At 41.4% G+C, this 27144-nt stretch overlaps 1 protein-coding gene across 7 annotated transcripts in view; it reads right to left on the bottom strand.

The window, feature by feature from the left end:
- Positions 1–3626: 3626 nt before the first annotated feature.
- The window catches only part of MPPED2 (metallophosphoesterase domain containing 2), a 177733-nt gene continuing 154215 nt past the window's right edge, over positions 3627–27144 (bottom strand). For 6 of the 7 annotated variants that reach the window (XM_077960401.1, XM_015114514.3, XM_015114515.3 and 3 more), the window contains exons 5-7: positions 10898–11013; positions 7632–7745; positions 3627–4992 (exon numbers count right to left, since the gene is read on the bottom strand). In XM_077960401.1, the coding sequence (XP_077816527.1) occupies positions 4874–4992; positions 7632–7745; positions 10898–11013 (349 nt within the window). In that variant the 3' untranslated portion in view covers positions 3627–4873. 7 annotated transcript variants of the gene reach the window in all.

Genomic DNA, 27144 nt, shown 5'->3' with positions numbered 1-27144 from the left:
GAAAAGGAAGGGAAAAGTAGCTCTAAACTTCTGGAAGAGTGATGCTAGAAGGCCAACACATCCTGCCATTTAATGCAAGATAGGAGAAAACAAAACAAACAAACAAACAAACAAAGTTTTGTGCTAAGAATCTGACATCCAGAAGTGGTCCTGGAGCCTTCTGTGAAACAACACATTAAGACTGTCCCATCCTGGAACCTTCCCCACAGGCAACTGATCCTACCCCATACCTAGCAGTGTTTCCAAATGCTCAGCTCATGGCCAAATCCTCAAAACAAAGGAGATCTTAATTCACTTTTGTTTAATAATTACACAAAAAGCATCTTAAAACTTTCAGGAAAGTGGGAATAGGGTATGAAAAGAGACTAGGAAGCAAAATAGTATCTGGATGTTGACTCTGCCAAAGCTGCACATCCTTGCTGGATGAGCATGGGGAATGGGGCATTATTCTGAGACACAGCAAGTGTTTTATCTGCAATTGACAAATCCCAAATCCTCCCAGCTTCCGTTTCTCCCTACTTAAGACCTAGGTCACGGTATTTATTTACTTAAATGATGGAGATGAAGGCAGGCTTAAGGCTGGCCACCTGTCAGAATAACAGTGACCTGTTTCTAAAGGGATTTCAGCAACCTCCCAACATAAGACAAAAGGGGATTGTGTGAAAAACAGATAGAAAAGAATTCACTAATTGCAGTAAAAGGGGATGGTGAGGTGGAGTGGAAAGATTGCAAGGGCAGAGAGATGCTGTGAGAAATAAGCAGATCTGTGGGTGCCCTTCCAAGAAACTTGAAAGAGGAGAAACCCCCTCCTCTTGGGAGATTAGAAGTGATTTTGCAAAGAACGATAGCCAAACTGGGAAGTCAGGCTCCCTTATCTGTCTCTCACTAATGTCCTTGGGCTTCTTCCCATCCTTACGAAGAGAGGCTTGTTACAGTTCCTAAGCAATGCAAACAAACTTTCTCAGAAACAATACCACTGCTGCTTTGTAGGTTGGAGAGTCAACAGACAGAACCCTACCTGGAGGCCAGGAACGGTGGCTCAGGCCAGTAATCCCAGAAATTTGGGAGGCCGAGGCAGGCGGGTCGCCAGAGCTCAGGAGCTGGAGACTGGCCTGGGCAACATGGGGAAACCCTGACTCTACAAAAAATACAAAATTAGCTGGGCGCGGTGGCACAGGCCTGTAGTCCCAGCTACTCAGGAGGCTGAGGTAGGAGAATTGCTTGAACCTGGGAGGCGGAGGTTGCAGTGAGCTGGGATTGCACCACTGCACTCCAGCCTGGGCAACAGAGTGAGACGCTGTCAAAAAAAAAAAAAAAAAAGTACAGAATCCTGCCTGAGGAATCTAAAGACAAAGCATAGGTGACCTTATTTAACAAACACATGTGCAACACTTACTAGATATCAGACAGTCATCTCCAACTATGAATTCATATGGCAGTTAGAACAACTTCCTCCTCCTCATCACCCCCATTTTACAGAGAAAGTGAGTACCCAGGCGAAGAAATAAGCACGAGTCCGAGGTGGGGCCAGTATGTGGGCAGGGATGCTGTCCCAAGGGTCTGTGCCTTTATCCACCGTGCTGTGCTGGGCCTCGGCGGAGAGGATGTGGTGCCATTGCGGTTGTCATAGAGCCACATTGCAGGGTGTTTCAGGGAGCTACTACTTGAGGGATAGGATATATCCCCAGGCTTGTGCCAGTCTCTCTCTCACTCTCTCTCTCCTTTTTCTTTCTTTTTTTTAAGACAGTTTTGCTTGTCACCCAGGCTGGAGTGCAATGGCACTCTCTCGGCGCTCACTGCAACCTCCACCTCCCGGGTTCAAGTGATTCTCCTACCTCAGCCTCACGAGTAGCTGGGATGACAGGCACATGCCACCACACCCAGCTAATTTTTGTATTTTTAGTAGAGTCAGGGTTTCACCATGTTGGCCAGGATGGTCTCAATCTCTTGACCTTGTGATCCACCCACCTCGGCTTCCCAAGTGCTGGGATTACAGGTGTGAGCCACCGTGCCCAGCCACCAGTCTTATATCAGCTCTCAGAGGGCATCAACTTATCCAGTCCAGACACAGAATGATTAAAAGGGCATGGGCTATGTACAGATCTGCTTTTGAACCTTCCATTTTTCCTAGGGAAAGTTATTTAATTTTGGTACATCTTACTTTCCTATCTGTAAAGTGGGGCTTATGTGACCTTACCCAGGATTCTGTGAAGATTAGAAACAAAATACACAACCTGCTCAACAGAGTGCCTGGTGATGGAAGGACAGGAAGTGCCCAATTTGTAAGAGCTGTTTTGAATATTTCCTTGTTGTAAGGCCCAGCGTAGAAAGCTCTGGGCATCTGGACAGTGATTACGAATGCTTCAGAGGCAGTTCGTGCATATGAAATGGTGGACTGGCTGAAGAAAGCTTTATCCACAAACGAGTCTGCCTTCTAGATTTAGTACACTGGGTAGCTTCCTGCCTCCACAAAATGGAAAGCAATTTTAGTAAGTGCTTAGCTCAATTAGTTTGTGTCCAGACGAACTCTCAAGGGCTGTGCATACACACTTGTCATCATGATTACCCACCTATGTCTGGGAGGCTTGTTTTTCCAGAAGCCACGGGCCTGAGTCTCACTAACCAGATGAAATTGCCGTTCAGTAGCTTACCTCTCACTCCAACCCCCTAGGATGTGGCTTTACGTGAACACCCTCTTCTACTGATGTAGAAGGTCAAGGAAGGGTGGTCCATTTGTCATAGTACCTCTTTTGGTCCATGTTAGCTGCGACGGTCATGAGCTCCCTCTAGGAAGCCCATGGGAAGCTCAAGCATCTGCTCTGCAAGCTTGACCCAAATGTCCACCACAGCCTATGGTGACATCCAAGATACTTAATAACTATTAATAACTACAACAGACCAAGATGGTTACATGTGAATCTGAGCGGGAATTCTGGCCTAGAACATTCTCTCAAATTCTGCTGGTACCGAAATCAAGAATTCCTTTCAGAAATTGCACCAAAGGATCCACAATGGGTAGAAAGGAAGAAACATATATCCAGAATATAATCCAACAAGCCCTGACACATAAGACTTTGGGGGTGCACTGCAGATCCAAGATTATGCTGTTTTGCTTCAGTGGTTCTTCCGTGTGATCTTTTTTATTTTATCTGTTTTTCGCCACCCTTCTGCCTATCCCCTCTTGGTTGCCACAGCATTTTGTGGGTGGGCATCACTAAAAACACCAGTAAGAAGGAGATGGTGACTGCTCTTGGGGAAGATGAGAATGTGTAGTGATTACTGTGTCATAGACTGTTTCCCTAAACTCACGATCACAAACTTGCCCAAAATACATCCACAGCCTTAACTGCAGTCTCTCTGTTCCTGTAGAAATTACAACAGCCAAAGATGAAATCTAAGGCAAGAGAGATGACAGCATGATGGAAGGAAAGAGTGCACTGAGTGCCTTATCGATCTATCTGCCAGCCTGTGAATGGTGGGTAATAAAAATTTATTGAAAATTAGGGGAAAAAATCACTTACTCTAATTCTTCTGAAAGGCATTACTGATGCTACATATGAATAAATCCCTCCTTCCTCAGGACGAAACTACCATCCTCCACCAGCCAACCCTCCAAACAGCACGAATTTAAAAATCTTGCAATTTTATTTGCATATAAAGGCCGCTAGATATAGAATATCACAATAAATTTAAAGAAACAACTGCTTTCCTAAATTTCATTAACAAGGTAACGTAAAATAGAATAAAGCTCAACAGCATTTACAATGGGAAAACAGAAATGACTATTAGCGACAATATTTTGTGCTAGCGAAGATTGCATCGACACACAGTGCAAAATGGGAGAGGGGAGAGGAAGTAAGAAGACAATTCGGGGTATTTAAATAGAAAGGACAACTAAGCCTTATTTTAGTTAGCTTCCATTGCATCCATTTAAGTCTATACACGCCTGTAACTGTACCTAGATTTAACTCAAGCTCTTTAAGACCTTGAGTTCTGAGAAAATATGTCAGTTCCTTCCGACTTCTGATGTGCTGCTATACAGCATCCCTTTGCAGTTGTACTGTCCTTGGCAATATTAAACTCCTAACGTAGTCATAATACACAAAAAATACTTATATATATAAACCCATATTGAAAAGGAGTCTGCATGTTCATTTTTTTAACCGTATGAGATACCTGCTCTTGACAGATTCCATTTCTGTATTTTTAAAGCTAAAATAATTTAAAAGAAACAAACAAACAAGAGACCTTGTATAACCACAATAGGAATCTCACTAGCTAAACCATCCTTTAAATGACAGCCATTTTCTTCTCAATGCAGCTTTCTTTATAGTGAGTGTGAAAAGACATCTTTTCCATGCCTGCTTCTGTTGAGAAGATTGCTATAAATCGGGACCACATCTGCAAAAAAGAAGCATTACCAAGAAAACAACAACAACAAAACATCGAAAATTAAAATATTTCAAACAATACTCTTAAACAGTTGTGCAAATCTCTGTTGGTTTTTAAAACACTGCCTACCTGTTTCTTATTTTTTTCTTTCAGCTTAAAGCATATTAAAATAAGACTTTTATCACTTTTTAAAAGAAAGCTTGGCTGTCCTTTGGCGAACACTAACAATTTACAATGGCGTGGCCTTTGAGAAAACAGAAGTCATTTTACAAATTCACAATGTTCCTCTGATTTCAAATGGATGCCCCATTTAAAATAAAATAAAATAAAGAAGAAGCACAACCTCTAGCATCATTTGTGTTCCAACAATTTACAAAAAGAACTCACAGGGTTTGGAAATAAGTAAGAGAATGTAAGTTTATAATTAGAAAAATGGCAGTTTATAGACCTTCCCTCACATTCCAATAGGGCATTTAGAGCTTCAGGAACCCTGTGGGTTTGGAAGGTCAAATATAATTGGAGGGTTGGTCGGTTGAAAGCTGACTGTACACGTCGAGGCATTGATGTATGTTGTGTAACCGTCGGTCATGATGCCATAACCTGTGGGGAGAGAGTGTCACATTTACTGTAATATATACAAATGAGAGTGACGGAATGTAGGGCTGTCAGGCAAGGAAAACAAAAAAATTTTGTCAGTGGGCAGTGAGATGAAATTCAGTTGAGCCTCCTCAGATATAATGACTTTCAGAAGCTACTGCCCAATTTTACTCTATTTTCTTTAAACGGGAGAATCTTCTTCAACTAAGAGCTATTATTTTTTTTCTTTATTTCCATGCTAAACTTGTTGAAGAAGGGCTGTGATTTCTTTACCAGGGAGAATAAAGAAAAACTTTTTTTCCTCCTTTTAAAATAGGATTTTCATTTCAAAGCCTGTGTTAACGGTTGAGTTCTAGGGAATAAAATGAGTGATAGAAGGATTACTCCTCAGGGACAAACACAGCCAAATTCCAAGTGTGATATGGGGTAGGTGAGGGGGAAAGGATACTGCATTGAGAGTTAAGAAATGTAGACACTTAATTTAATTATTTATGAAATAATCTCTTAACTGCCTTTACGAAAGTTAACCATACATGATTTTTGAATTGTGTGGCCTTAATACAATTCCATTTCATTCAAAAGTGTCCACTAATCGCATGCCCAAGTGATGTGTAGAAACATCACCCTAGGTCACTGTTTCCTAAGCCTACCTGGATACTAGATCAAGCAAAAACACTTCCCATATGCAATATAAACCTTTTGTGATTTATTGGGAGAAAGCTGTTTCCCTAGGTGTTTGGTATATATGTTCCCTTGATAATTTTTACTATGTTAAAATGTTTAGCATGTTTGCAAGTTTGCACATTTCCCTTAATACCTTATATTTGCCTTATAGCCTCTTCAACTAAGATTGTAATTCTATGTGGGTATCAGGCTCTTGTGGCGCATAAAAATATAGCTGTGAAAAAAATAAAATTACCTATATAGAAGTAACTGAAAAGGCTTTTTTCCACATTTGCTAAAATTTCTCCAAGTAAGCCTATGGAGAACTTAATGAGGGTCAATGGAAAAATCCCTTAAGAAAAGAAAAGAGGCATTTAAAATCTGCGCTGTTTAGTTCTGGGGTCATAAAGTCTTGTTATCTCTCTCCATCAAGAGGTTGGTATTTGCCCTCTTCCTGCCCTCTTCAGCTGTCTTAAGTGAATAAAAGTGAGACAAGTTTATTTGAATATGATCTCCTCCCTTTTAGGCAAGTTTATTATTTTGGGGCTTTGGTGGAATTCCCCAATTGTCTGGCTAGTTTAAAGGTAATTAATGATTTTTTTTAAGGATAAAATGCAAACTCAGAGGCATGCTGCAGGAATTCAGATCTGTTTTCAGAATAACAGTCCCCCAGAAATGCTGCTTAGTTTACATATGAGGCCCCACCTCCCTAGTCTCCCCTTCAGGCACTCCCCCATCACTGGTGTTCCCTCCATCATACCTTAGGGCAGTATCCTCCTTTACAGGGAGCACAGCTCAAAGCCAGGGCAGGCTGACATCCACTCTCTGGGAGCTGCACCCTGCTTTCCACCCACTTGGCTGGTACCTGCACTTGGAGCAAGCTGAATTTTCTCTGGCCTCAGTAGGATGATTTTCAATATGCTCTTTATTACCCACCTAACCAGGAAGCCACTGGATTTGTGGGCTTTGAAAAAGCCAACTTTGCTTTTTGCTTCCTCAGGCACACAGCCTTAAACACCTCAACTTGACTGCAGATTCATAAATAACTCCAGAGAGCTGCCATAAGCAGGAGCTGGAGAGAATATAGCGGCTGCCCACGTAAACACGGCCATTGCACACAAGCGTGTGGAACTCGGAAAGTCGGCTAGGGACAGAAACCCTTAGGCTTGCTGAAAGAAGGCTTTGTGTCTGTCCCAAAGCCCAGTTACCCATGATTTGAAAAAGGTGGGTTGAAGAAAACCCAGATCCCTTGAAGGTTCCTGTGAGGCTTTTGGTTCTGTGAACCTGACTCAGCTTACCTTGAAAGGCAGAAAAATGGCAACTGGACCAGTTCCCATTTAAGACAGATTTAATTATTCTGCTTAACCTCAGCCTGAGTTAATAGCTCTGTTGACTTCTGAGAAGTCTGAAATAGTTTTCTGAGGTTAGTAAGGAAAAGTCTACCTGCAAATGTGAAGGTTCCCGCCACTTCTGTTACATACCTTTCACTGCATGTCCCAAGCTATTTTTCAGAGAATGCCTTGTCTTCCTGGGTCTTTGTGTTAATTCCGTATGAAACACAGTATTTACAGGTAGGAGGGGACTATACAGGCTTAAAATATCTTCTAATATCCAGACCTTTTCTTCTAACTCTCTTAAGGAGAAAATGACTCCTTGTGTACCTCAGAGTTGCTCTAAAGCAGTGGTTATCAAACATTCCTCATTAAAGCCCTGAGATTCCAGAAGCTGCCAGGGGGAATGCTGGGTTTGCAGTAAAGTAGACCAGACGTGCTTCCTACTTTCCACTCTGCTTACAAGAGAGAAGGTCCACATAAAATATTTATCAGCTTTATCTGCAGATATTTCTCATAAGACTTCATCTTATAAGAGGGTCCCGCTGCTAAAAAGTTTGAAAACAACTACTCCAGTTATTCCTAGTTGTAGACTGAGATCATGGATAGAGACATAACATGTTTTGAATTCTTTTCCGCTGTTCTTACCTTCATGGATTCCACCAAACACATGGAGCTTGGGCCGGACTCGCCTCTGAACCGTGTTTAACAGCTCCACACAGCCCACTCTTTGAAGCTCCTTTGGAACCCAGTCTCGAAAACCTAAGGGCAAAATGCAATCAATACACTTAATTTTCTTTCTTCAGGTAAGGTTTCATTTAGACTTTCAGGAAGCCATAACTCACAGAAGGTTTATTACATTATCTGTAATCCTAGCCCCTCCATTAAAGCTCACAATGGCTTTTAAGAAACTTTTCACTCGTCACTTTGTCTTCTTTAGATTCTTGAAATTTTTTTTTTGGTTTCCATTTTTTTTTTCTTCCTGTTAATTAACATTTTTTTTTCTGTGAGAGATTTGATTTATTCAGCCATGGGTTTCAAATCTTCTTCATGAGCTCAATGACATTTATTCCCGGCAGTCCCATAATATCTCTTTCTCCGTCAATTCAGTTACTTTCTCTTTTTTATTATAGCTTTCTTATAGCAGTTTACTTCTAAGATGATTCAAAGAAGAAGGTCTGGGAGGGGCTGCCTGTAAACGGATCACAAGATACCCAGCTCTCTTTAGATACACTAAGTCTTACCTCTTGTGGTTCCCGATGACCAAAGCTTTGGAAAGCCAGGTTGTCGCTGTGGTCCTGTCCTCTCCAGCGACAGGCAAAAATGTGACCTCACAGTGGCATCCAGCAAGCTGGGGCTAATTGACTACTTTTAAAGTAAAAGCCACTTAGTTCTACACTTAATGCAGAAAATCCATAAAAACTGACATCAATTATAGCAAAAGGCAGCTATCTGGATGATTATGGCCTGGAATGGAATCCATACGCCTCAGCAGGATAGGGCATAAAGAAGGCAGGTAGGATGAAAGGCTAAATTGTAATCTCTGGAAATCCATTCCACAGCGCCATTAGGTTATTTCTATTATTTAGAAATAACTGGGGAGTAACGAACAGCTTTCTGCTTTGTCGGGCCAAACTGCACACATGAACGTTCAGTGTCTCTGTAAAGACACATTTGCGGGGGTTTAAGGAGTGACCAGAGAGTCTGAGAATAGATGGAAGTGAGGTCGCTAGCAAAAATTTATTCAGCATTTTCAAAACTTTTTAAATGGTGGGGCAGAATCCTTAAGCTACATTGACTGGCATATTACCTCATGCACGTGTTTTTCAAACATCTGAGAAAACATCTTACTCATACCGTAATAGTGAAGTCCCACAGCAGTGTGGTGCCCCTCACCAGTAGGAAGACATTCAAAGCCAATCTTTCCACTCCCCTCTCCAATGTCACGTTTCCACAAGAATCCCGATAGCTGTATCAACTAAGGTTCAATAATACCTTATGAAAACTTTGCCTGACCTTTTATTTGGGAACTCCTTGATGTAGCTGTCACTATTCTCTACTCACAGCCACTTTCTCATTGACTCCACCTCTACCATAAAGAGAGGGATGCTAGCTTCCCTATTAAGAGTTCCTGGGATGTCTGAAATCCTTGGAGTCTACAGTTCAGACTTACTCCTATTGCCATTTGCTTTTATACCAAAATCAATGACTTGATAAGTTTGTTCTGTTCAAAGTTATATTTCAAATAATACCCCAGTCATGTAAATGTTTCTCTGCTGAAGATGGCCAAGTCCCTTGAAATAAACAACCAAAGGGAAATCATGCCTGCGCCCAATTAGGCTGCTCAGACAAAAAGATGAAGGTAGCTGAAAAGATAACTCTGTAGGGTGCTCTCACTGGGTAACTCATGCTGATCAGAATATTTACCTAGCAATTTAATGATGTAGCTACTCTAACGGTTGTAAAATAGGGAACTTAATTAATTATGACTTGATAAAGGTTGTTGACAAGTGTAATATTTTAAAACATGGGTTAGAGTGGTCTGGGGATGATGAAAAAGCATGGGAATGGTGATTCTGAAGTGTTAAAAAAGTGAGGAACTGCTGATCCTGTGCAAATCTGTACAATTCCCATGTATGCAAGAGAGCTGGCTCTTCTTCTCTTACTTCCCCCATTACTAAAATGTGCCACTATGGCCTCCGCTGTGGTGCTCACTTCCACTGTTTCTTTGTGAAGCATGGGCCACTTCCTTTGCGAGAGAAGGAGAGAAGCACCAAGTGCCTTGGAGGAGAAAATATCTGCAAAGGTTAAACCTGCATTAGGAAATGAAGGTTAGTTTTTTTCTTTTTCTTTTTAGGGATGACAGAGGAGGGGAGTAACATGGATAAAAACCCCAAACCACATGAAAATTTGTGGAAATTATTTATATTTGTAGAAAGTGTTTTTCCCCTCTCTCCAAACCAACATGATTAAGAAACTCTTTAAGCACTGTACGCTGAAAAATGTGTCAAAAGGGTAGATTTCATGTGATATGTGTGTATGTGTGTGTGTTTAGCCACAATTTTAAAAAGAAAGAAAAAATTGAACACTCTTCTATTAGAAATGGAACACCTGAATTTCTTGAGCACACCTTAGTTGTTTAGAAAGGGTCCTGGAGCAATGAGTAGTGAGTAGATGTGGAATCAGGGTGGTAGTCCTTGTTGAAGAATGTTCTGTAGCTAAACCAACAGATAACAAGTTCGAGAAAAATTAGAAGATAATAAGTCAAATGATCATTCTCTGACCCGTAATGTGGCTCACTAGTGGGTAGGCTTTGAAGCACACAGACAATATAAATCTGGATGCAGGCTCCATGTGCCTGTAGGATAAGTATCCTTAAGTAACTTTCAGCGTAAGTTCTTACTGAAATACCTCAGCTTAAAAAAAAAGGATTCCTTTCTAAAATTATCAGCTCAAATGTTAAACTTTAAAGGTCTCCCAGGTTCCAGCATTATATGGAAAAGGAAAATGAGCTCCTTTGAACAAAAATTTCCATCATTTCATTGCCATTCAAAAGCCCTGTGATTGGGAGGTCTGTATCTTCCTTCCTTTCTCCACCCCACCCCCTTACTCCAAAGTGAATACAGTTCTTAAAATAAATTATCAAGCTCAAAAGACTGTGGTGCACCATACTCATTTGATTTTTCCCTGACTTGACTAAATCAAAAAATTTAATTTCAAGAACACCTGTAAGCCCAGCAGAACTGCTGAGTTTAATTATCATACTGAGTTTCTTTAAAGACATTGACTTTTCTTTTCGTATTCACTTTTTTTTTTTTTTTTGGAGGAAAATGATTATGTCCCTGAAGCATTATTCATTATGCCTGGAAAAAAAAGGCATCTGGATGACAAAGGACAACCTTTGCTTCACTTACCTAGAGGAGGTCCATGTGTCATGAGTATGTCAATGCCCTCAGGGATGAGGTTCCACTTGTCCAGCAGAGACTGACCTCTGGGTAGGTTAAAGCCCCATCCATTAAACCACGGGGTCCTTTGGGGGAGATAATGCACATGGTATCAGGCCAGCAGAGCCACGGCTCCGCTCTGCAATATTTCTCTCTCGCACATTCCCCCACGGTTTGCATTGCTCTCTTTTCTCTTTTTGATGGTTGGCCCTGGCAGCAGGATGCTTTTTTGTTGACTGCTTCAAAACCAATCCATTTGAAAGCAAGCGTGGAGCCTACGAATTGTTGCACTAGAAAGGGGCACAGGAGCCTTTACAGTGGAGACTTTCCCAGCAGGCCTCTATCAAAATCTTGACAATGCTTTGTCTTCCCCCAAATCTCAGTGCTTCCTAAGATACCCAGCCCTGATCCAAAGCATTTCCACCCTTCCTGTAGTGCCTCACAGCTAAGAAATTCTGCAGTACTCCTTCTCCCTCGCAATCACTGTGGAACTACTTTTTCAGAAAGATTCTCACTAAGTCCTTGGAGAAAAGGATGAGGGCTCTGATACAGACACCTCTGTCCATTAAGATGGTTTGCATACCCTGGAGTGAGATTTCCAAAAAAAATGGGGGCTCTGAAAAGTGAGAAGGAACACAGTAAACAGAAAGTAAATGTAGAACTTTTCTCCTGCCACCAAAAGGAAGATTTGGGGACATCCCTGGTCACTCTGGAATCTACTCTCCTGACAATGGCGTGAGCTTTTTCCAATCCCAGGAACTTCTGCTTCAGGAATGAGTTTTTGAGATTGATGTTCCAATGTAGAAGGAAATGAGTCTTTGTCCATCCACTGAGCATTTCTGATTGGTGCTGAAAATGTCTCTACCATTTAAAATACAGGTAATACGAGACTGATCAATTTCTCTCTGCAAACACTACAGGCTAAATCACATTAGAACTAAGTAGTTCCCAGTGTCATCCTATTCCAAAACGTCTAGATCTTATCAGTGTTCTTTAAAACTGTTCTATTTTGTTCTGTGGGTAAATTCTAATTTGCTAAGGCATACATGTAACAAACAAGTTGGTCAATTTTCTGGCCAAGCCCAACTTACCCTTTCAGCTTAAGCCGCCCCTTCCATGCCAAATGAAAGAGGAAAACCTGTGTATAAGGTGACCCTAACCTTGTCAGTCACAGCTAATCAAACGGAGTGCACCCTTATTTAAAGCCAGTCACTGGCCAGACTAATCAGATTCTTTCAAGAATTTGAACTTAGAAACACTGACACAGCATTCATTTGGTGGTGGACACATATAGTCAAGACCAGAGGGAGAAGAATGGTCATCGAAAGCCATACAAAAATCTGTGGTACACGTGCAAACCTCAGTTCATGCTGATATGGTGGAGAAAGTTCCAGAGAGGAGACTGTGTAGCCCTAGCCAGAAAAGGAGAAACCAGGAAAGTATCGTACTTGCTTCCTAACCACTTTCCAAGTCCTTAAGAACATGCCCAGGGTGCTTGTTCATAACAGAAATAAGAATATGAGAAGAAGAAGAATTATTATAGCTATTGTTTTATTTAATGCTTTTTCTGTGTCAAGGTACCACTCTAAGCACTTTATTTGTATTAACTCATTTAAGCCTCGCAGCAAACTCACAAGGTGGGCACTATTATCATCTCTATTTTACAATGAGGAAACTGAGGCACAGAGAGGTTAGGTAAACACAATTAACAACTTGGATATAAACCCAGGCAGTCTGGTTCCAAAACCAATGTTTACCACCATGCAATTCCTCTTCTTATATACTATCTTAATTAATTTTCTCCTTGCTCTGGGTGAGACTCTTTTGTACTCTTTCAAGTTTGGGTATCTTGTTGCTTGAAGCCTAATGAGCTCTGAACTGGAATAATGTATCAATTTCATGGTTCTGAAATCCAGTAATAACATGGTGGAGTGGACACCTATTGCTTTTGCCTATTCAGATCTTTCCTCCGTCTTTTGGTGACAACATCTGAGTTCGTTTGGAGAACCACTCCCTTTCCCACTCAGTACATGTGCTTCTGGTAAAATTGATTCCATCGCTGCTCTAGACTGAGTCTCAGGGATGTACATATGACCCAAGTTGTGTCAACGAGAGTCACCCTCAGGCTTTGGCTGGTGCTATCTAAGAAGAGGTCATGGTTTTTTCTCTTTGGGATCCTGAGTCTTAAGACTTATATGAGCCTAGAATTGCCAGGGAGCTATTTTATCTGTCCTATAGATAGCCCTTGCTTGAGAAACCACCACAAGAAACCCCAGACAAAAAAAGAGAGGGCTCTAATGATGTTGTTGAACACGTGGATCCAGCTTTACCCAAAGCCAACTGAACTTTTCCTTCTACGAGCCAATAAAATCTTGTTCTTTTTATTAACTTTAGTTAGATCCAGTTTCTTGAAACTTAAGAAGTTCTAATACATACAATTATTGTATGTACTTGGGGTAAGCAATAATGTCTCCTCCACTCCAAGATGTCCACATCCTAATACCTGGAACCTGTGAATATTACTGTACATGGCAAAGGGAAATTAAGGTCACTGATGGAATTCAGCCGACCTGAAAATAGTAAGATTATCCTGGATTATCTAGGTCAGCCCAATGTAACCCCAAGGGTCCCTAAAAGTGGAAAAGGGAGGTGGAAAAGAAGATCAGAGTGATGCAATGTGAAAAGGACTCAACCTGCTATTGATGGCTTTGAACACAGAAGAAGGAGACTAGGAGACAAGGAATGTGGGCAACTTGTAGAAGCTGGAAAAGTTAAGAAAAACCCAGATCTTCCTATAGACCCTCCAAAAAATGCAGCCCTGCTGACACCTGGATTTTAGTCCAGTGAGACCCATGTCAGACTTCTGACCAATGTATTTGTAAGATAAATACGTGTTGTTAGAAGCCACTAAAGTTGCTATGACTTGATAGAGCAGAAATAGAAGGTTGATACAGTACCTACAACATCTGAGCTGGCTATAAAATGCAGGCACTGGGAGTGGCCCTGGGCCTCAGCTGACATATGGCACATGGTCAGTCAACACAGCCCCGCCCCAGCCGCACTGCCTTGCTCAGTTAGATGCAGTGCTTTTAGAGAGGAGAAGGTAGTGCTCTCTTTCCTACCTCAATTTACTTGGGAGGCATCTGGCATTGGAAGCCTGGGGATAATGCCAGGTAGACCCTTTTAGAGTTCAACAAATCGGTCTTTCTCTCTTGTCCTTTAAGATTCTTCACCTTCAGGTTCTTAAACATTTTTATTAGAGTCTAAAATAGAGCTTTTCTCATTCGGGATGCCCATCCTTCCCCTTCATTTTACAGTGACCCTCTTCTAAGGTTTGTCTTAAAAGTAAAAACAAAACAAAAAGGCAACTTCGAAATCCAATGAAAACTCAGTGAACATTTTGGACAAAGAGAGGCAGAGAAAAACAAGCAAAAGCATCTGTTTTGCTAGATTTTGAAACCAAGTTTCTGGGCCTATGGTTCTCATCTGGACATCTGATAAAGAAGGATTTTAACAAGTCTCAAACACACTCAGGTAGTTGGTACAACGAGGGGATCTGATTTTGCTGTCAGCAAGGACAGTCAACCTTTGATCCCACGGGACACCCAGGGGCTTCCAGAGGCAAAGGAACAGGGCTTAAATTTTTCAGTCTTTCCGGTTTTCCCTTGCAGAATTTTCTCTTAAAACCCCAAAGCCATATTCCCCCAGGAAATCCTCAGTTTTATAAGTGCTCTGTAAAAGATAAGACAAACCTCTAGCCTATATTTACAGAGACCCCAAATTTCATTTGGTTAATGTTAAGCTGTGACAAAATCCAGAAGTTTCCAAGTTAAGGGTGAACTTTAACAATGTCTGTCTTTTATTTCAACTCAGATCCTTAGGTGTATGAGAAGAAGAACAGTTATATTCCGAGAAAAAAGAAAAAAAAAGAAAAAAAAAACATTTATCATGGCCTTGATGTGCTTTTACATAGAGCTTTTACATAAGTTACTGGATTTAGTTCTTCACAGCAATTTTTAAGGTAGGTATTATCAACTCTATTTTTAGTTAAAAACTTGAACATCAGGGATATCAAGTAACTTGTCCATATTCCCAGGACCAGTAAGTAGTAGAGCCAAGATCTGAACCTGGATCTGCTGGCTCCAAAGCTTGGGTTCTTCCCTTGCACAATGCTGACCAAAACCTACTAGCCAAATTTCAGTTTTTGCTCTCACATAGGTAAAGTAAAAATAAGGCTGTTTCATACAGTATCTTAGTCTGTGTACTGTACAACTCCAAGAGGTGCCATGGAATTGTGCAACTGCGGTGGCCTTTGGTAAAACATAGTATGATATGGCTGTTCTGGGGGCTATCTAGTCCTCTAAATCCTCTAGGTAAGGTGTTTCCACAAGACAGTGGCAGGCAGTGGGAAAACCAGGCCACTGATGGATTCCAGAATTATCTCAGCGTGGCATAACAAATGGGGCATACAGAAGTGGGGAGATGTGTGTGCTAATTCTCATGCTATTAATTCACTGGCTCACCTGAACCTTAGGTTAGCAAAAGCTCCTCACTGGTTCAGTTTCCTCACCTGAGAAATGAATGAGTGAATGGACTCAATTACTGGATTTCAAGATTGCTTTTAGGTTGTAGAAATCTTATGCAGAAATGCAATGCACAAAGCGGGCAAATGCAAAGGTGGGGACTGCGAAGAAGAAACTTGGAGCCTGCTCACTCACTCAGCTCCCTCCTCCTTTCCAACCTGCACCTCTGAGCACAGCTGGCCAAACCTGCCACTTGATGATCTTTCCATGATCTAAAAATCCTAATATTTTATAGTCCTGTGCAGATTATCATGTTCTGAGTAATTGCAGTGAATTGCTCTCAGTGAATGACCTAAACTGCTTGTGAGGGACCAAGTCTAGTGTGAGAGAAATATCTATACAGAGCAGAACACTGAATGTGTCAGTGCCAATGAATAATGCTTTATCCAGTTGAGTTTCAACCTGAAACATGAAACCCCAGCAGTGAGCCCATCAGGGGTTCACTGGAAAATACGTGCACAGCCAACCTCCAGAGCCCCACAATGGGTTTTGTTGTGTAGCAATAGGGGGCGAAGGGGGAAAGGAGGAGGGGAGAATCCAAGGGAACAATGTCTATTGCTTCAGCCAAAGGACTTAATAATTAGCTGTGACTAACAAATACCACATGGGAACCAACTTGTAAGAAAATGTCCCACAAAGCACCCTATTGCCAGTGGGCCAATTTGAGCCTGCAACCTCTTCCCTTCTAGGGAGAGATTCGAAAACTAGAAGGAAGGGGAGCAACTCCATCTGCCTGAAGCCACTGGACCAAAGACTCAGATGGATGGAAGCTGGGGATGCTTTCAAGGCACCCTCCCCCTTGCTCTTGAAATTGCAAGCACTTCGCCTCCCTGGGCTGAAATTCCAGGGGCAGGGGCTAAGGGAGTTAACATAGGCAGAACTTACTCCAAACAATGTCAATACAAAACAGGTTTTCTTTATGGAAGCAAGTTGGGACAAAATCGCTGCAAAGGTCATCTGTGTTTGCAGTACACAGTACGGTGGTGCAGGCAGAAAGGAGCTGCCAAGCCATAAATCCAGGGAGGCTTGGACAGGTGAATAGCTATTTACTCCCCCAGAAACTTCAGTGGGGGCTGGGTGCGTCCTAGGAAAGCAGGATTTGGAAACAGGACGTTGGTGCCTGTTATCCTCAGGTGGGCTACTCAGCGTCACAGCCCTGGTGTTACAAATCAACGTCCACAAATTTTCAATGCACAGACAGGTCCTGAGCTGGCTGCATCACAAAGACTTGGGTTCTTATTATTATGGTCTCCTGGGCACCTTCTGCAGGGATTACAGCTTGGAAGCCTTGGGGCAGCTCTACTCGGATTTGGCACAGAAGCTGTGAAGGGGAAAGTGCAAAGATCACATAGCACCCAGACTTCAGGAGCTGGCAGGCTGGCTGTGCCACTTAGCGTAACGAGGACCTGCAGGCTCTTAAAAAGTTAGCCATTCTTATTCTGAAGGCAGTGGTTAAGAGCATGGATTATGGAGTCAAACAGACCCACGTTCAAGTTCCAGACTGGCCAATTATTGGCTTCTCTGGACTTCAGTTTTTACAAATAAAAACAGAATGTTTGCCTATGTGGATAAAATGAGTGAACTTTTGTAAAATTTTTGGCACAGAGGGTTAATGTACCGCCTTTAATTTACATATGATATATATTAACACGCATGTATGTGTGTGTACATATATACAGACACACACAAAATTGCTCACATTATTTTTTTCTTCCTAGAATTTCCCAAGCAATGGCTCATCAAATCATAGACCCTCCTGCTCCAGACTTTTGAAAAGTCCCCAATGAATAGGCAAGCATTACTGGATGGCTAGACAGAGCCTGATTTCCTCTGGCTGATTACTTATTAAAAGGCACTTCCTCAGTTCACTTTTGAGTGGAAGTTTTTCAGAAAGCCATTCGCTCACTCGCTCACTCGCTCACTCGCTCGTTCCCTCACTGGCTCAGTCTTGCATAGACAATCCTGTGGAATGCAAGAGCACAGGGCAAAACGGTTAGTCAAGGCTGCTTAGCCAGCTAGTACAGGTGGTTAGATTTTGACAAGATCTTAAATTGGGGAAGTTCAGACAAGGGGTTACTTTGGGTCCTTGGAATATTTATAATAGGGGGCGCAGAGAGGTTCACCGAAGGAATTGACAAGCTACTAATTAATGCCATCACTGCTGCCTGGCACCTCTATTAAGCAAAACTCAGAAACGGAGAGCCAATTTTCACATACACTTTCTTTTCTAAATGGTAGTAGCCCTTCTGAATTGCAACCTTCTTCACGCCTGGCACTCCCAGCCGCCATCGGCCCCTCTCCGACTGCACATCACACCAGGTCCAAGAGAAGCTAATTTAACCACCGCTGGTTAAAATCATACTGCACTTCACAGCGCCTTTCACATGCCATGAAGCTGTCATGATAATTCTTGATCTCTAGCTCACCTGACAGCTCAGCCCTCCCTTGACTGCAAAGCTTCCCCGTCAGTTAGAAATAGCAGTTTCCCTGGCACCAGATGTGTCATCCTGAATATCCAGATGAAAGGCAGACACCTGGCCCCGGCTCCCTCCCCTCCCTGCCTCATTTTCCCTTCTTAGCTCTGGATTTTGTTTGGGAAGGCAAGTACCACCCCGCCCCCAACTCCCAAGTGCCTCCTCTGGGCAGCCTGGAAATTCCTCTTCTGCACAATGCAAAAGATGTCTTGCATTAGCCCACAGAGCAACTTCACACCTTGTGCAGCAAAGAGACATACACACACACCAATTGACATCGCTAGGAGAGGGAAGGAAAACTTAACATCAGGGCAAGATTTCCACCCTGTGCAGCTGCTTGGGAAGCCTGGCGAGCCCAAACCACCGGCCCAGCTGCCTCCAAAGGGCAGTGCTGGTTTCTCTTTCACCAGCTGTCTGGTCCCATCTCTTCACTACGACTTTGTAGCTTGGTCTTTCGTTATGAGGTCCTTGGGATGAAAAGAGATATTGTTTTGATAAAAGGCAGGCCTGAGTGAATAATGTGGTCTGTGTGTCATGGACAGGAAAGGAACAAATTGTGCCTGAGGTGGTCACCTGAGCCCCATGAGCTACTCGTGGGGGCTTCTTAAACCCAGGCAACACACGCGGACATCTTTACAAACACACCCGCTGGGTCCCTTTTTTGGAACTAATAAAGAACAAGTGTCAGAATTAAGCCTCTGTTACCGATTTTCCTTTCCCCTGCTGGAAAGGAGGTAGTGTAAGCAGAGTTTGCTGTAGAAACCAAGAAACAAAAGACATCATGACCAGTTTTCGAACTTGGTGTGCTCTGAATTATTAAAAATAATCCTAGAGTGTCTGCCCAGCCCTCTCAAGCATACCTGCCTTTAATCTTGTAAACAAGTTCATAGCAGGAAGGGGAATATTTTCAATCTGTTTCCTTCTACGCGGCTGTAAGAAACGCGACACCCATCCATCATGCAAAGAGAGCCTGACAGGGCAGAAGAAAGATCATGGCAGGACTTCTGTCTTGGTGGACAGGTGAGGCAGATTTTGGACATGACTTGGTGCTTACATAAGTGGCTCTTTGTTTTGCTGCTGCAGAAATCAAAGGACAGCATACCAGGGTGCCCTCAGTTAAAACAAGGGCTGGTCCTGTTCAGCCCTGGGACCCTGACAAGAGGAAAGGTTGTGAACTTAGCAGCCCCCAGTGGGACCTGCACTGATGTCCAATCCTCGGCAGGGAGAATTCCTCAAAGAGGAATCTCACAGCTCCCATTATCCAGGTTTGAAAGAAAAAGGGAGGCTTAACAGATGGAGAGAAGTAGATGTAAAGAAAAGGGATATTTGTCTTCTCTTTTCCTTTTTTCGTGGCAGTCTTTTTATTGTGGTAAAATATACATAACACGAAAGTTACCATTTTAACCACTTTTAAGCATATAATTCAGTAGCAATAAGTATTTGGTTGGTGCAAAAGTAATTGCTGTTTTTGCCATTACTTTCAATTACTTTCACCACCACTATCCATCTCCAAATTCTTTTCATCATCCTAAATAGAAGGTCTGTACCCATTTAACACTAACTCCTCCATTCCTTCTTCCCCAGCCCCTAGTAACCACTATTATCCTTTGTCTCTATGAATTTAACGATTCTAGGTACTTCACGTAAGTGGAATCGGACAGTAATAGTCCTTTTGTGTCTGGCTTATTTCACCTTGCATAATGTTGTCAAGGTTCTTCCATATTGTAGCATGTGTTAGAAATGCATTCCTTTTTATGGCTGAATGATATGCCATTGTATGGGTATGCAGAATTCATTTTTTTCATCGAAGAAGGTTTCTGAATGCCCAGTATGTGCCAGGCACTAAGCTTAACCAAAGGGAGACCTGGATAAAAAGTCCCAGTCCCTTTCTTTGTGAAGTGCACAGTTATTGGATTGTAAGCCCAGTGGGGATTGGCTCAGTAAGGTGCCTCCCAGGGTATACACTCCTTCAACAGACATCACCTGGATGCCTATAATGAGCCAGGTTCTGGCATGGTAGGTGCTGAGAAAATGAAATTGAATACAGTTTGCAGAACAAATCCACAGCCAGCCAGTTCATGGGTAGCACTGCCCTAGACAGAAGTCTTTAAACTTTGGCCTTCTTTTTTAAACAACCTAATTTCAGAGGAGCTTGGGGAACATCAGAATGATGTGAAAATTAATCCAGCAGTTCTAAATGCAGACAGGCCCTGAGGCCAGGAGGTGACCTGGGGCATCTGTGACAGGACTGGCGTGAGCGGGAGGGAGGTCCTTCCATTTCCTCCTATACATTCCCTAATAAGGCTCTGCAGCTGCAACTAGGACTACAACACACAAAAACCCACATCCTACTAGAGACTGAGCCTGCAAGGGTGGCGTGTGTCACATGCCTGGCTGGCTCCAGAGCACAGGATGAACAGGACAGGGGAGGAGGTGGGAAGACCGCCAAGTACTCAGGAAATTCACAGATAATACTTGTGCCTCCCCTGCCCCATCCCACCCTTTAGGCATGTCAAGGCAACTAGGCAGGTAGATTGTTTTTCTAACTTAGGTTCCCCAACAAAATAAGAAAAAGAGGAAAGGTAGGTTCAGGAGTAGCTGAATTTTGTCTTGTTACATAGTGAACTCTCAAGAATTGATGTTAATAAACAAGTAGGAACTGATGAAATCTCTGCCCACCAATACAGGAGAATTCCCAATTTTATTATGTTTGGTTTCATTTAGAATGTGTTTGTGTGTGTGTTGTTACACATTTATGTTGCTAATACTGGTTTCTTTTGTATGCTATTTAATATTCTAGGATATCATCAAGGGGATACAACTGGAGAGCATTTTCCTGGTAAGAAAGCCTGCTACCTGAAAAATAGACCCAAAGGGGACATTGGTAAGTGGACAATAAAATACCATACAGCCATTAAACGTAAGGTCGACTGGAAACTCAATGAGTCTGGCTCACTACTGTGTCCCCATCACCTGGCACAGAGAAGATGCATATTCGTCAGCTGAATTGAGTTAAGAATGAATGTTCATGAAGAGTTTGTAAGTTCATGAGAAAATGTGTATTCCCTGACAGTCAGTGGAAAAGCAAAGTATTACCTTTCATGTATCACTATGAATTCAAGCATGTAAAAATCGCTTTGAAGAAAAAGAAACAGACGGACATGCCTAATGGTTAGGTGAAGGAAGAGGGGAAGGATTATGGGTGATGTGAATTTTTTCCCCTTTCTGTTTCTTTTTTTAAAAATTTTTCTATAATGACTATATATCATTTGGGGAAAAAATTTATTCAGTGTAAAACTCTCCAGATGACTAAATGCAAGTGGAGCACGGATGGAAGAATTCGGAGAACTCAACATCTACTTCGACTCGACTTTTTCTAAGGTGGTTCCTTCCCTAGCTACATCCCTTTAATGCCCTGGAGTATTAAGGGGGTAGGGAAATCAGTGGGTTTGGGGACTTTTGCTCAGGAAGCTGACATACAGCCTGCCTTCTTTCTCTCTACCGCCCGTTTGCATATGTGGCAATAAAAAAGCATCTTCAGCAACAGAAGTCATAAATTCATCCATGGCATGAATATAAGCCACATTATTGAGCACCTGCTTAGTGCCAGACATCACTCTGTTGCTGGTATATATCTCTCATCTGATTGAGAAATTTCAGTTTAAATGTACACATTATATATCTGTATGCCACTTTGCTACTTACAAATAATTCTCACATTTATCAGTTCACCAAGAGGTGAGCAAAGTATTAATTTTAGGAAAAACAGTCTACATAAATAGGATTTTGGGGGCCGGGCATAGGGGCTCATGACTGTTGTCCCAGCTACTTGAGAGGCTGAGGAGGGAGGATCCCTTGAGACCAGGAGTTTGAAGATGTGTGAGCTCTGATCACACCACTGCACTCCAGCCTTGGCTGTCTCTAAAAGTAAAAGATAAATAGAAGTTATAGTGACTTGTCTAAGGTCATCCAAGCTAGGTTGGCATGAACCAGAACTTTGTAGTGCAATGATTAAGTTAAGAGGGTTAGAAGTTAGGTCTGGATTCAAATTCCAACTGCTTTCTACTTAGCAACATGACCTTGGATAAGCTCATCTGTTTGATCTCAGTTTTCCCATCTATAAAATGGACATAAGAGTAACAACCATACATGTGTGTTGTGCAGATTAAATGTGATAATATATGTGATACATTTAGCAGACAGATTAAGAATTAAATGGTGATTGTTATAATCATCATTATGAATGTTAGTATCATTATAGATATTGATATCACCAACCCTTTGGTTTTTATTCCCTAACTTATCTTCTCCACACTTCATATCACCTCCAAGTTTACCTTTTCTCTACTTTTCAGTTGTAGGATGTGGCTACCAAAGAATTGAGTAGATCTGTCACAAAGCAATGGAAGATGGCATTTGATACGGGTGGGCCAACTGCGAATAAAAAGAAGACGTTGACTTGGGAGATAGAAAAGAGAAGTTCTAGTGATGACTTTTCTAATTTACTTGCTATGTAGCCTTGAAGAGGTACCCTCTCTGAATTCCTGTCTCCTTACCTGTGGAATGAAGACAAAAATTCCTAAGGCTCTAGCAAGACTGTCAAACAAAGGCCTGTATGTGTGAGTTGCAAACAAAAAGAAAGCACCTTCTGATAAGTGTCTTCTAATTCCCATGTCATTTCTTGTCCCTGTGGCCTGTTTGTGCCGTTTGAAAGCTCGGGGGAATTGGAATAAGTGACAAGGAGGTCAGATGTAAGTTAAAGTGTTAGCCCCCATTTATCTACCATTTTGGCTCTAAACGACTAGTTTCAGTCCAGACCGATTTAGTAAAGTGAGAAAACTGTGACTGCAAACTGGCAGTACACACAATCAGAGGAATGAGTAAAAAGCTTAGGCTGCCCTTCAATTCAGAGGTTAAAGCAAGCACACAGACCCGGTGTCTCCCTCACTGTGTGCCAGCCAACCATATATTATTAATTGGGCTCAACAAACATTATTGAGCACCTTCTACTGCAAAACTCTGGCAGGGCGCTCTGGGGAGATCTAAATGCAATGCGAGGCAATGCCCCACTCTTCACCAACCTGCCATCTGGTTGGGATAACAAGATCGTCACAGGCAAAACTGTTCTCCCCTATCTCGGCCCATTAAAATTTCACTGAGCCCTCAAGGCTCAGCTCATAATTAGATTTTCCCCAAGAAGCTTTCCCCAATCCCCTCAGCCCTTTGTTTAATCCTCATTTCTGGAATTTGTCATGCTCTGCATTATTACTTGCTTGTGTGTGTCTTTTTTTCAAAATTATTTCCCACCTCATTCCAACAAGCATTTGAATCCACGTCGTGTTATGGGTATGTCTATATTCTCCCAACGGGTTGCAAACCAAGTCCTATTTATCTTGGTGTCCCCCAAGATCTAGCACAGTGCCTGACACAAAATAGAGGTCAAGAAAATATTCATAACAATGAAAAAGTCAAGATAGCTTAAAATAAGTGCCCAAGGGAATGAGCCAGATAATATGTGTGACTGGAGGAGGTTAGGAAAGGGCAAGGCAGATAAAGGTTCAGCTTTTAAAAAGCAAAGGTCATTTAAAAATACTGGATTAGACATATCACAGGCCTGTGCTGTCCAATATGATAGCTGTATTATGTGGCTACTGAGCACCTGAGATGTAGCTAGTCTGAATGGCGATGTGCAGATGTGCTGTGAGTGTGAAACACACATCATATTTTGGATGCTTCATAAAAAAAAATGTGAAAATACTTTAATAGTTTTTATACCGAATACATGTTTAAATGATTGATTTTTGATAATTGTGTTAAATAAAATATATCATTAAACCAAATTTCATTTTATGTTTTTACTTTTTAATGTGGCTACCAGAAAATGTAAAATTACATATGTAGTTCACATTATATTCATATAGGAAAATGCTGTCACAGGCCATATATAATGCTTATACTATGATTCAGTAATCCCTGTCTAGAAATTACATCCTAATGAAATAATCCAAAATTAAGTAAAAACACCATGCACAGAGTTGTTCACCACAGTGTAATTTATAACAGCAAAATACTGGGAACAATTCTTTCTAAATTCTGCAGAAAAAAGAATGGTTAAAAAAAATTGCCATGGTTGGAATATCCAGTAAAATACATATTATGCAAATGTTAATTCTGAAGACTAAGTGGCAACACAGAAAATCCTTAAGACTTCACATTGCCTGAGAGAAACCAGCACACAGCACACACTGCACACCATGTTAGAGTCTATGTACAGTCTGCATCTGGACATGCTCTTCCATTCACCCATTGTACACGTGCGGAACTATGACTTCCCACCAGGTTCTGTATTCAGGAAAAATCAAAATTAGAGATGAAAGAGGATGAGGAGGCAGCCAGGTAAACACACAATTGTGTCTAAAATATACGCAGTATATATATGCAAGGTGAGATGAGCACACCTGTTTTCCGAAGCTAAGAAATGGCTGCGAAAAATGTGAAGAAAAACAGGAAAGCCATTCTTTTTGTCATGGATGATATGGATTTTTTTGGGGGGATTCCTAAGCTTTCTTGGATTATTACGATAAAAAGGCAGACTAGAGATCAACCTCTGTCTCTACATTGAGCCTCTGACACAGAGCGTGTGCGTATTCTCTGTTGGTTCACTGTTGGCTCTGCGAGGAGCCAGGTAGCACTTAACAGTGCAGCCCTGAAGTCAGACCTGTGTCTCAACCAGCTTTAACGCCTCCAGAGGTTTGAACTTGGGTAAGCTGCTGCACCTCTCTGAATCTGTTTCCCAATTTGTAAGACGGAGATAATAATATTATCTATGGCAATGATACATTGTTGGGAACACTAAATGAAATAATCCACATGAAACTCCTAGCAGAGTGTGTGGCACACAACAACCCCTAAATAAATGTTGGCTTTATTGTTATTGTAAAGATTAGGAAACAGCATGATACATAATTGATCAGAATGATAAAACAGATGGTGGAAACTGCCTGCTTCCTACACTACATTCTAATTGTACTGGGTCATTACTTTCAGTTTCTAGAATCTTCTATAGCCATTGAATTTACTCAACCAAGGTTTCTTCTTTGTTTTTCCAAGGTTTCTTCTTTGTTTGTTGTTGTTGTTGTTGTTGTTAATGCCTTGAAGGATGATGAAATTATAAATGTTCTATATAATGTGATATTGAAATAACCTGATAATTATTTAGGTCCTGTGTTGCTTACTCAGTGGCATAACTCATAAGAGAAAGACTGCACCTTCATTTCAAATTCCACTTTTTTTCAGCTGGGCATGGTGGCTCACGCCTGTAATTCCAGCACTTTGGGAGGCCAAGGTGGTTGGATCACCTGAGGTCATGAGTTCAAGACCAGCCTGGCCAATATGAGGAAACCCCATCTCTACTAAAAATACAAAAAAATGTGTGGTGACAGGGACTTGTAATCCTGGCTACATGGGAGGCTGAGGTGTGAGAGAGAATTGCTTGAACCCAGGAGGCAGAGATTTCAAGGAGCCAAGATCGCACCACTGCACTCCAGGCTGGGCGATAGAGCAAGATTCTGTCCCAAAAAAACAAAAAACAAAACAAAACAAAAAACTATTTTTTTTTCCCAAGGGTGTTACTCATTAAGCTCCAATCTACTCAGTTAGAATATTAAGCACAATTTATCAATCTCCAGGTAACCTCTCATTAGTCAAAACTAAAACCAGATCAATTGCTTTGTTGTGTCTTAAAGAGATGCTGATGAATTCAAGGAATCTTGAAAACAGAAACATTGAATTTTTCCGTACTCAGTCTTGCTCTTTTCTCTTATTACTAAGCAACTTTGCATGAAAACAGACTCTGTTTTATAAATAGAACATTGTGCAAGGTTTTCTAGAGGTGTCTGCTAAAAATAAAGCGGGTTATAGTTTACTTCTTTATAGCTTTCAAAACAAAACAGCCTGAGCTTGACTAAATTTGTTATATTTCATTTTTGAAAGGTATCTTTATGTGAGCCAGGTCTGATTTCTTGAAATGAAATTCCCCAGAAGTTAGATTTCCTATATTTATACAAGGCATGCCTGTGCAAAGTAATGACACTAGTGTTTTCTTTCTTTCTTTTTTTTTTTTTAACCATATGCCCCAGAATGAATACAACTTAGCGATGCTATACTTCCACCCTATAAAATACACAATTCTTTTTTGAAAATTGTTTACTTCGAAGAGTAAAATAAACATTTTGATGTATATATTTCTAGGTTATCTGCTCACAAATCAACAGCATTACTTTGAAGTTAAACTACAGGTCCCCAACTTGTAAACTATATTCTAAACTATTTCTAGGTTGCCTGGTTGGAACTAAAGTGTCATGGTATGGAAACAATGCTAGGTTCCCAGGCAAGTCCCCAGGAGCCAAACTAATTGATATGATAACATACAATGTTAGAACAATGTGAACATGGAAAAGAGCCTCTAATCTTCACCTCTTGATACTAGGGACATGTTTCTCCTTGCACTGTTCTGATGGGGGTCCCCAGTCTCCAGTTCAGTGATGACTCTAGAAGCTGGGTACAGGGACTATGAGTTGGAGAGAGGTGAACTAAGGTTTCCTGGTGTAACTTTCCAGGGCAGTATTTCTCATACTACGTCCAATTAAATCTGATTTGCTGAGATTGTTACAGATCAGAAAGTGTTCTATGGTTAAATAAGTTTGAGAAATGTTCTTGCATTTTTCCTCCAATTTTAAGGCATAAAGTGAACATTACTATAGTAAAGATTCTGAGAAACCCTGCAGAAAAGAAGTCTGTTTGATGTAATGGATCATGTTCCAAACATATTGGACCCCCTATAAATTCTGTTTCACTTTTTAAAAATAATGGCTATTCATAAGAGCTAATATTTACATAGAGCTTGACAGTAGCATGTACTACATGAAACATTTCATGTACATGAACTCAATACACACAGCATCTCTTTGAGGTCAATGCTGTGATTAACCTTATTTTACAGATGAGGAAACTAAGGCCAAAAGAGGTTAAAGATTTCCAAAGTCACAGGGAGACCTGTACTTAACTACCATGCCAGAATAAACCCTGGAAGCCAATCTCCTTGAAGGTCACTTTAGGAAACATTATCCAAAGGGCAGGTCCACCCCTGTCAATGCTCTTT

This window comes from Macaca mulatta, chromosome 14 (assembly GCF_049350105.2).
Source record: "Macaca mulatta isolate MMU2019108-1 chromosome 14, T2T-MMU8v2.0, whole genome shotgun sequence".
Taxonomy (NCBI): Eukaryota; Metazoa; Chordata; class Mammalia; order Primates; family Cercopithecidae; genus Macaca; species Macaca mulatta.
This window is presented reverse-complemented; position numbering and strand designations above follow the sequence as displayed.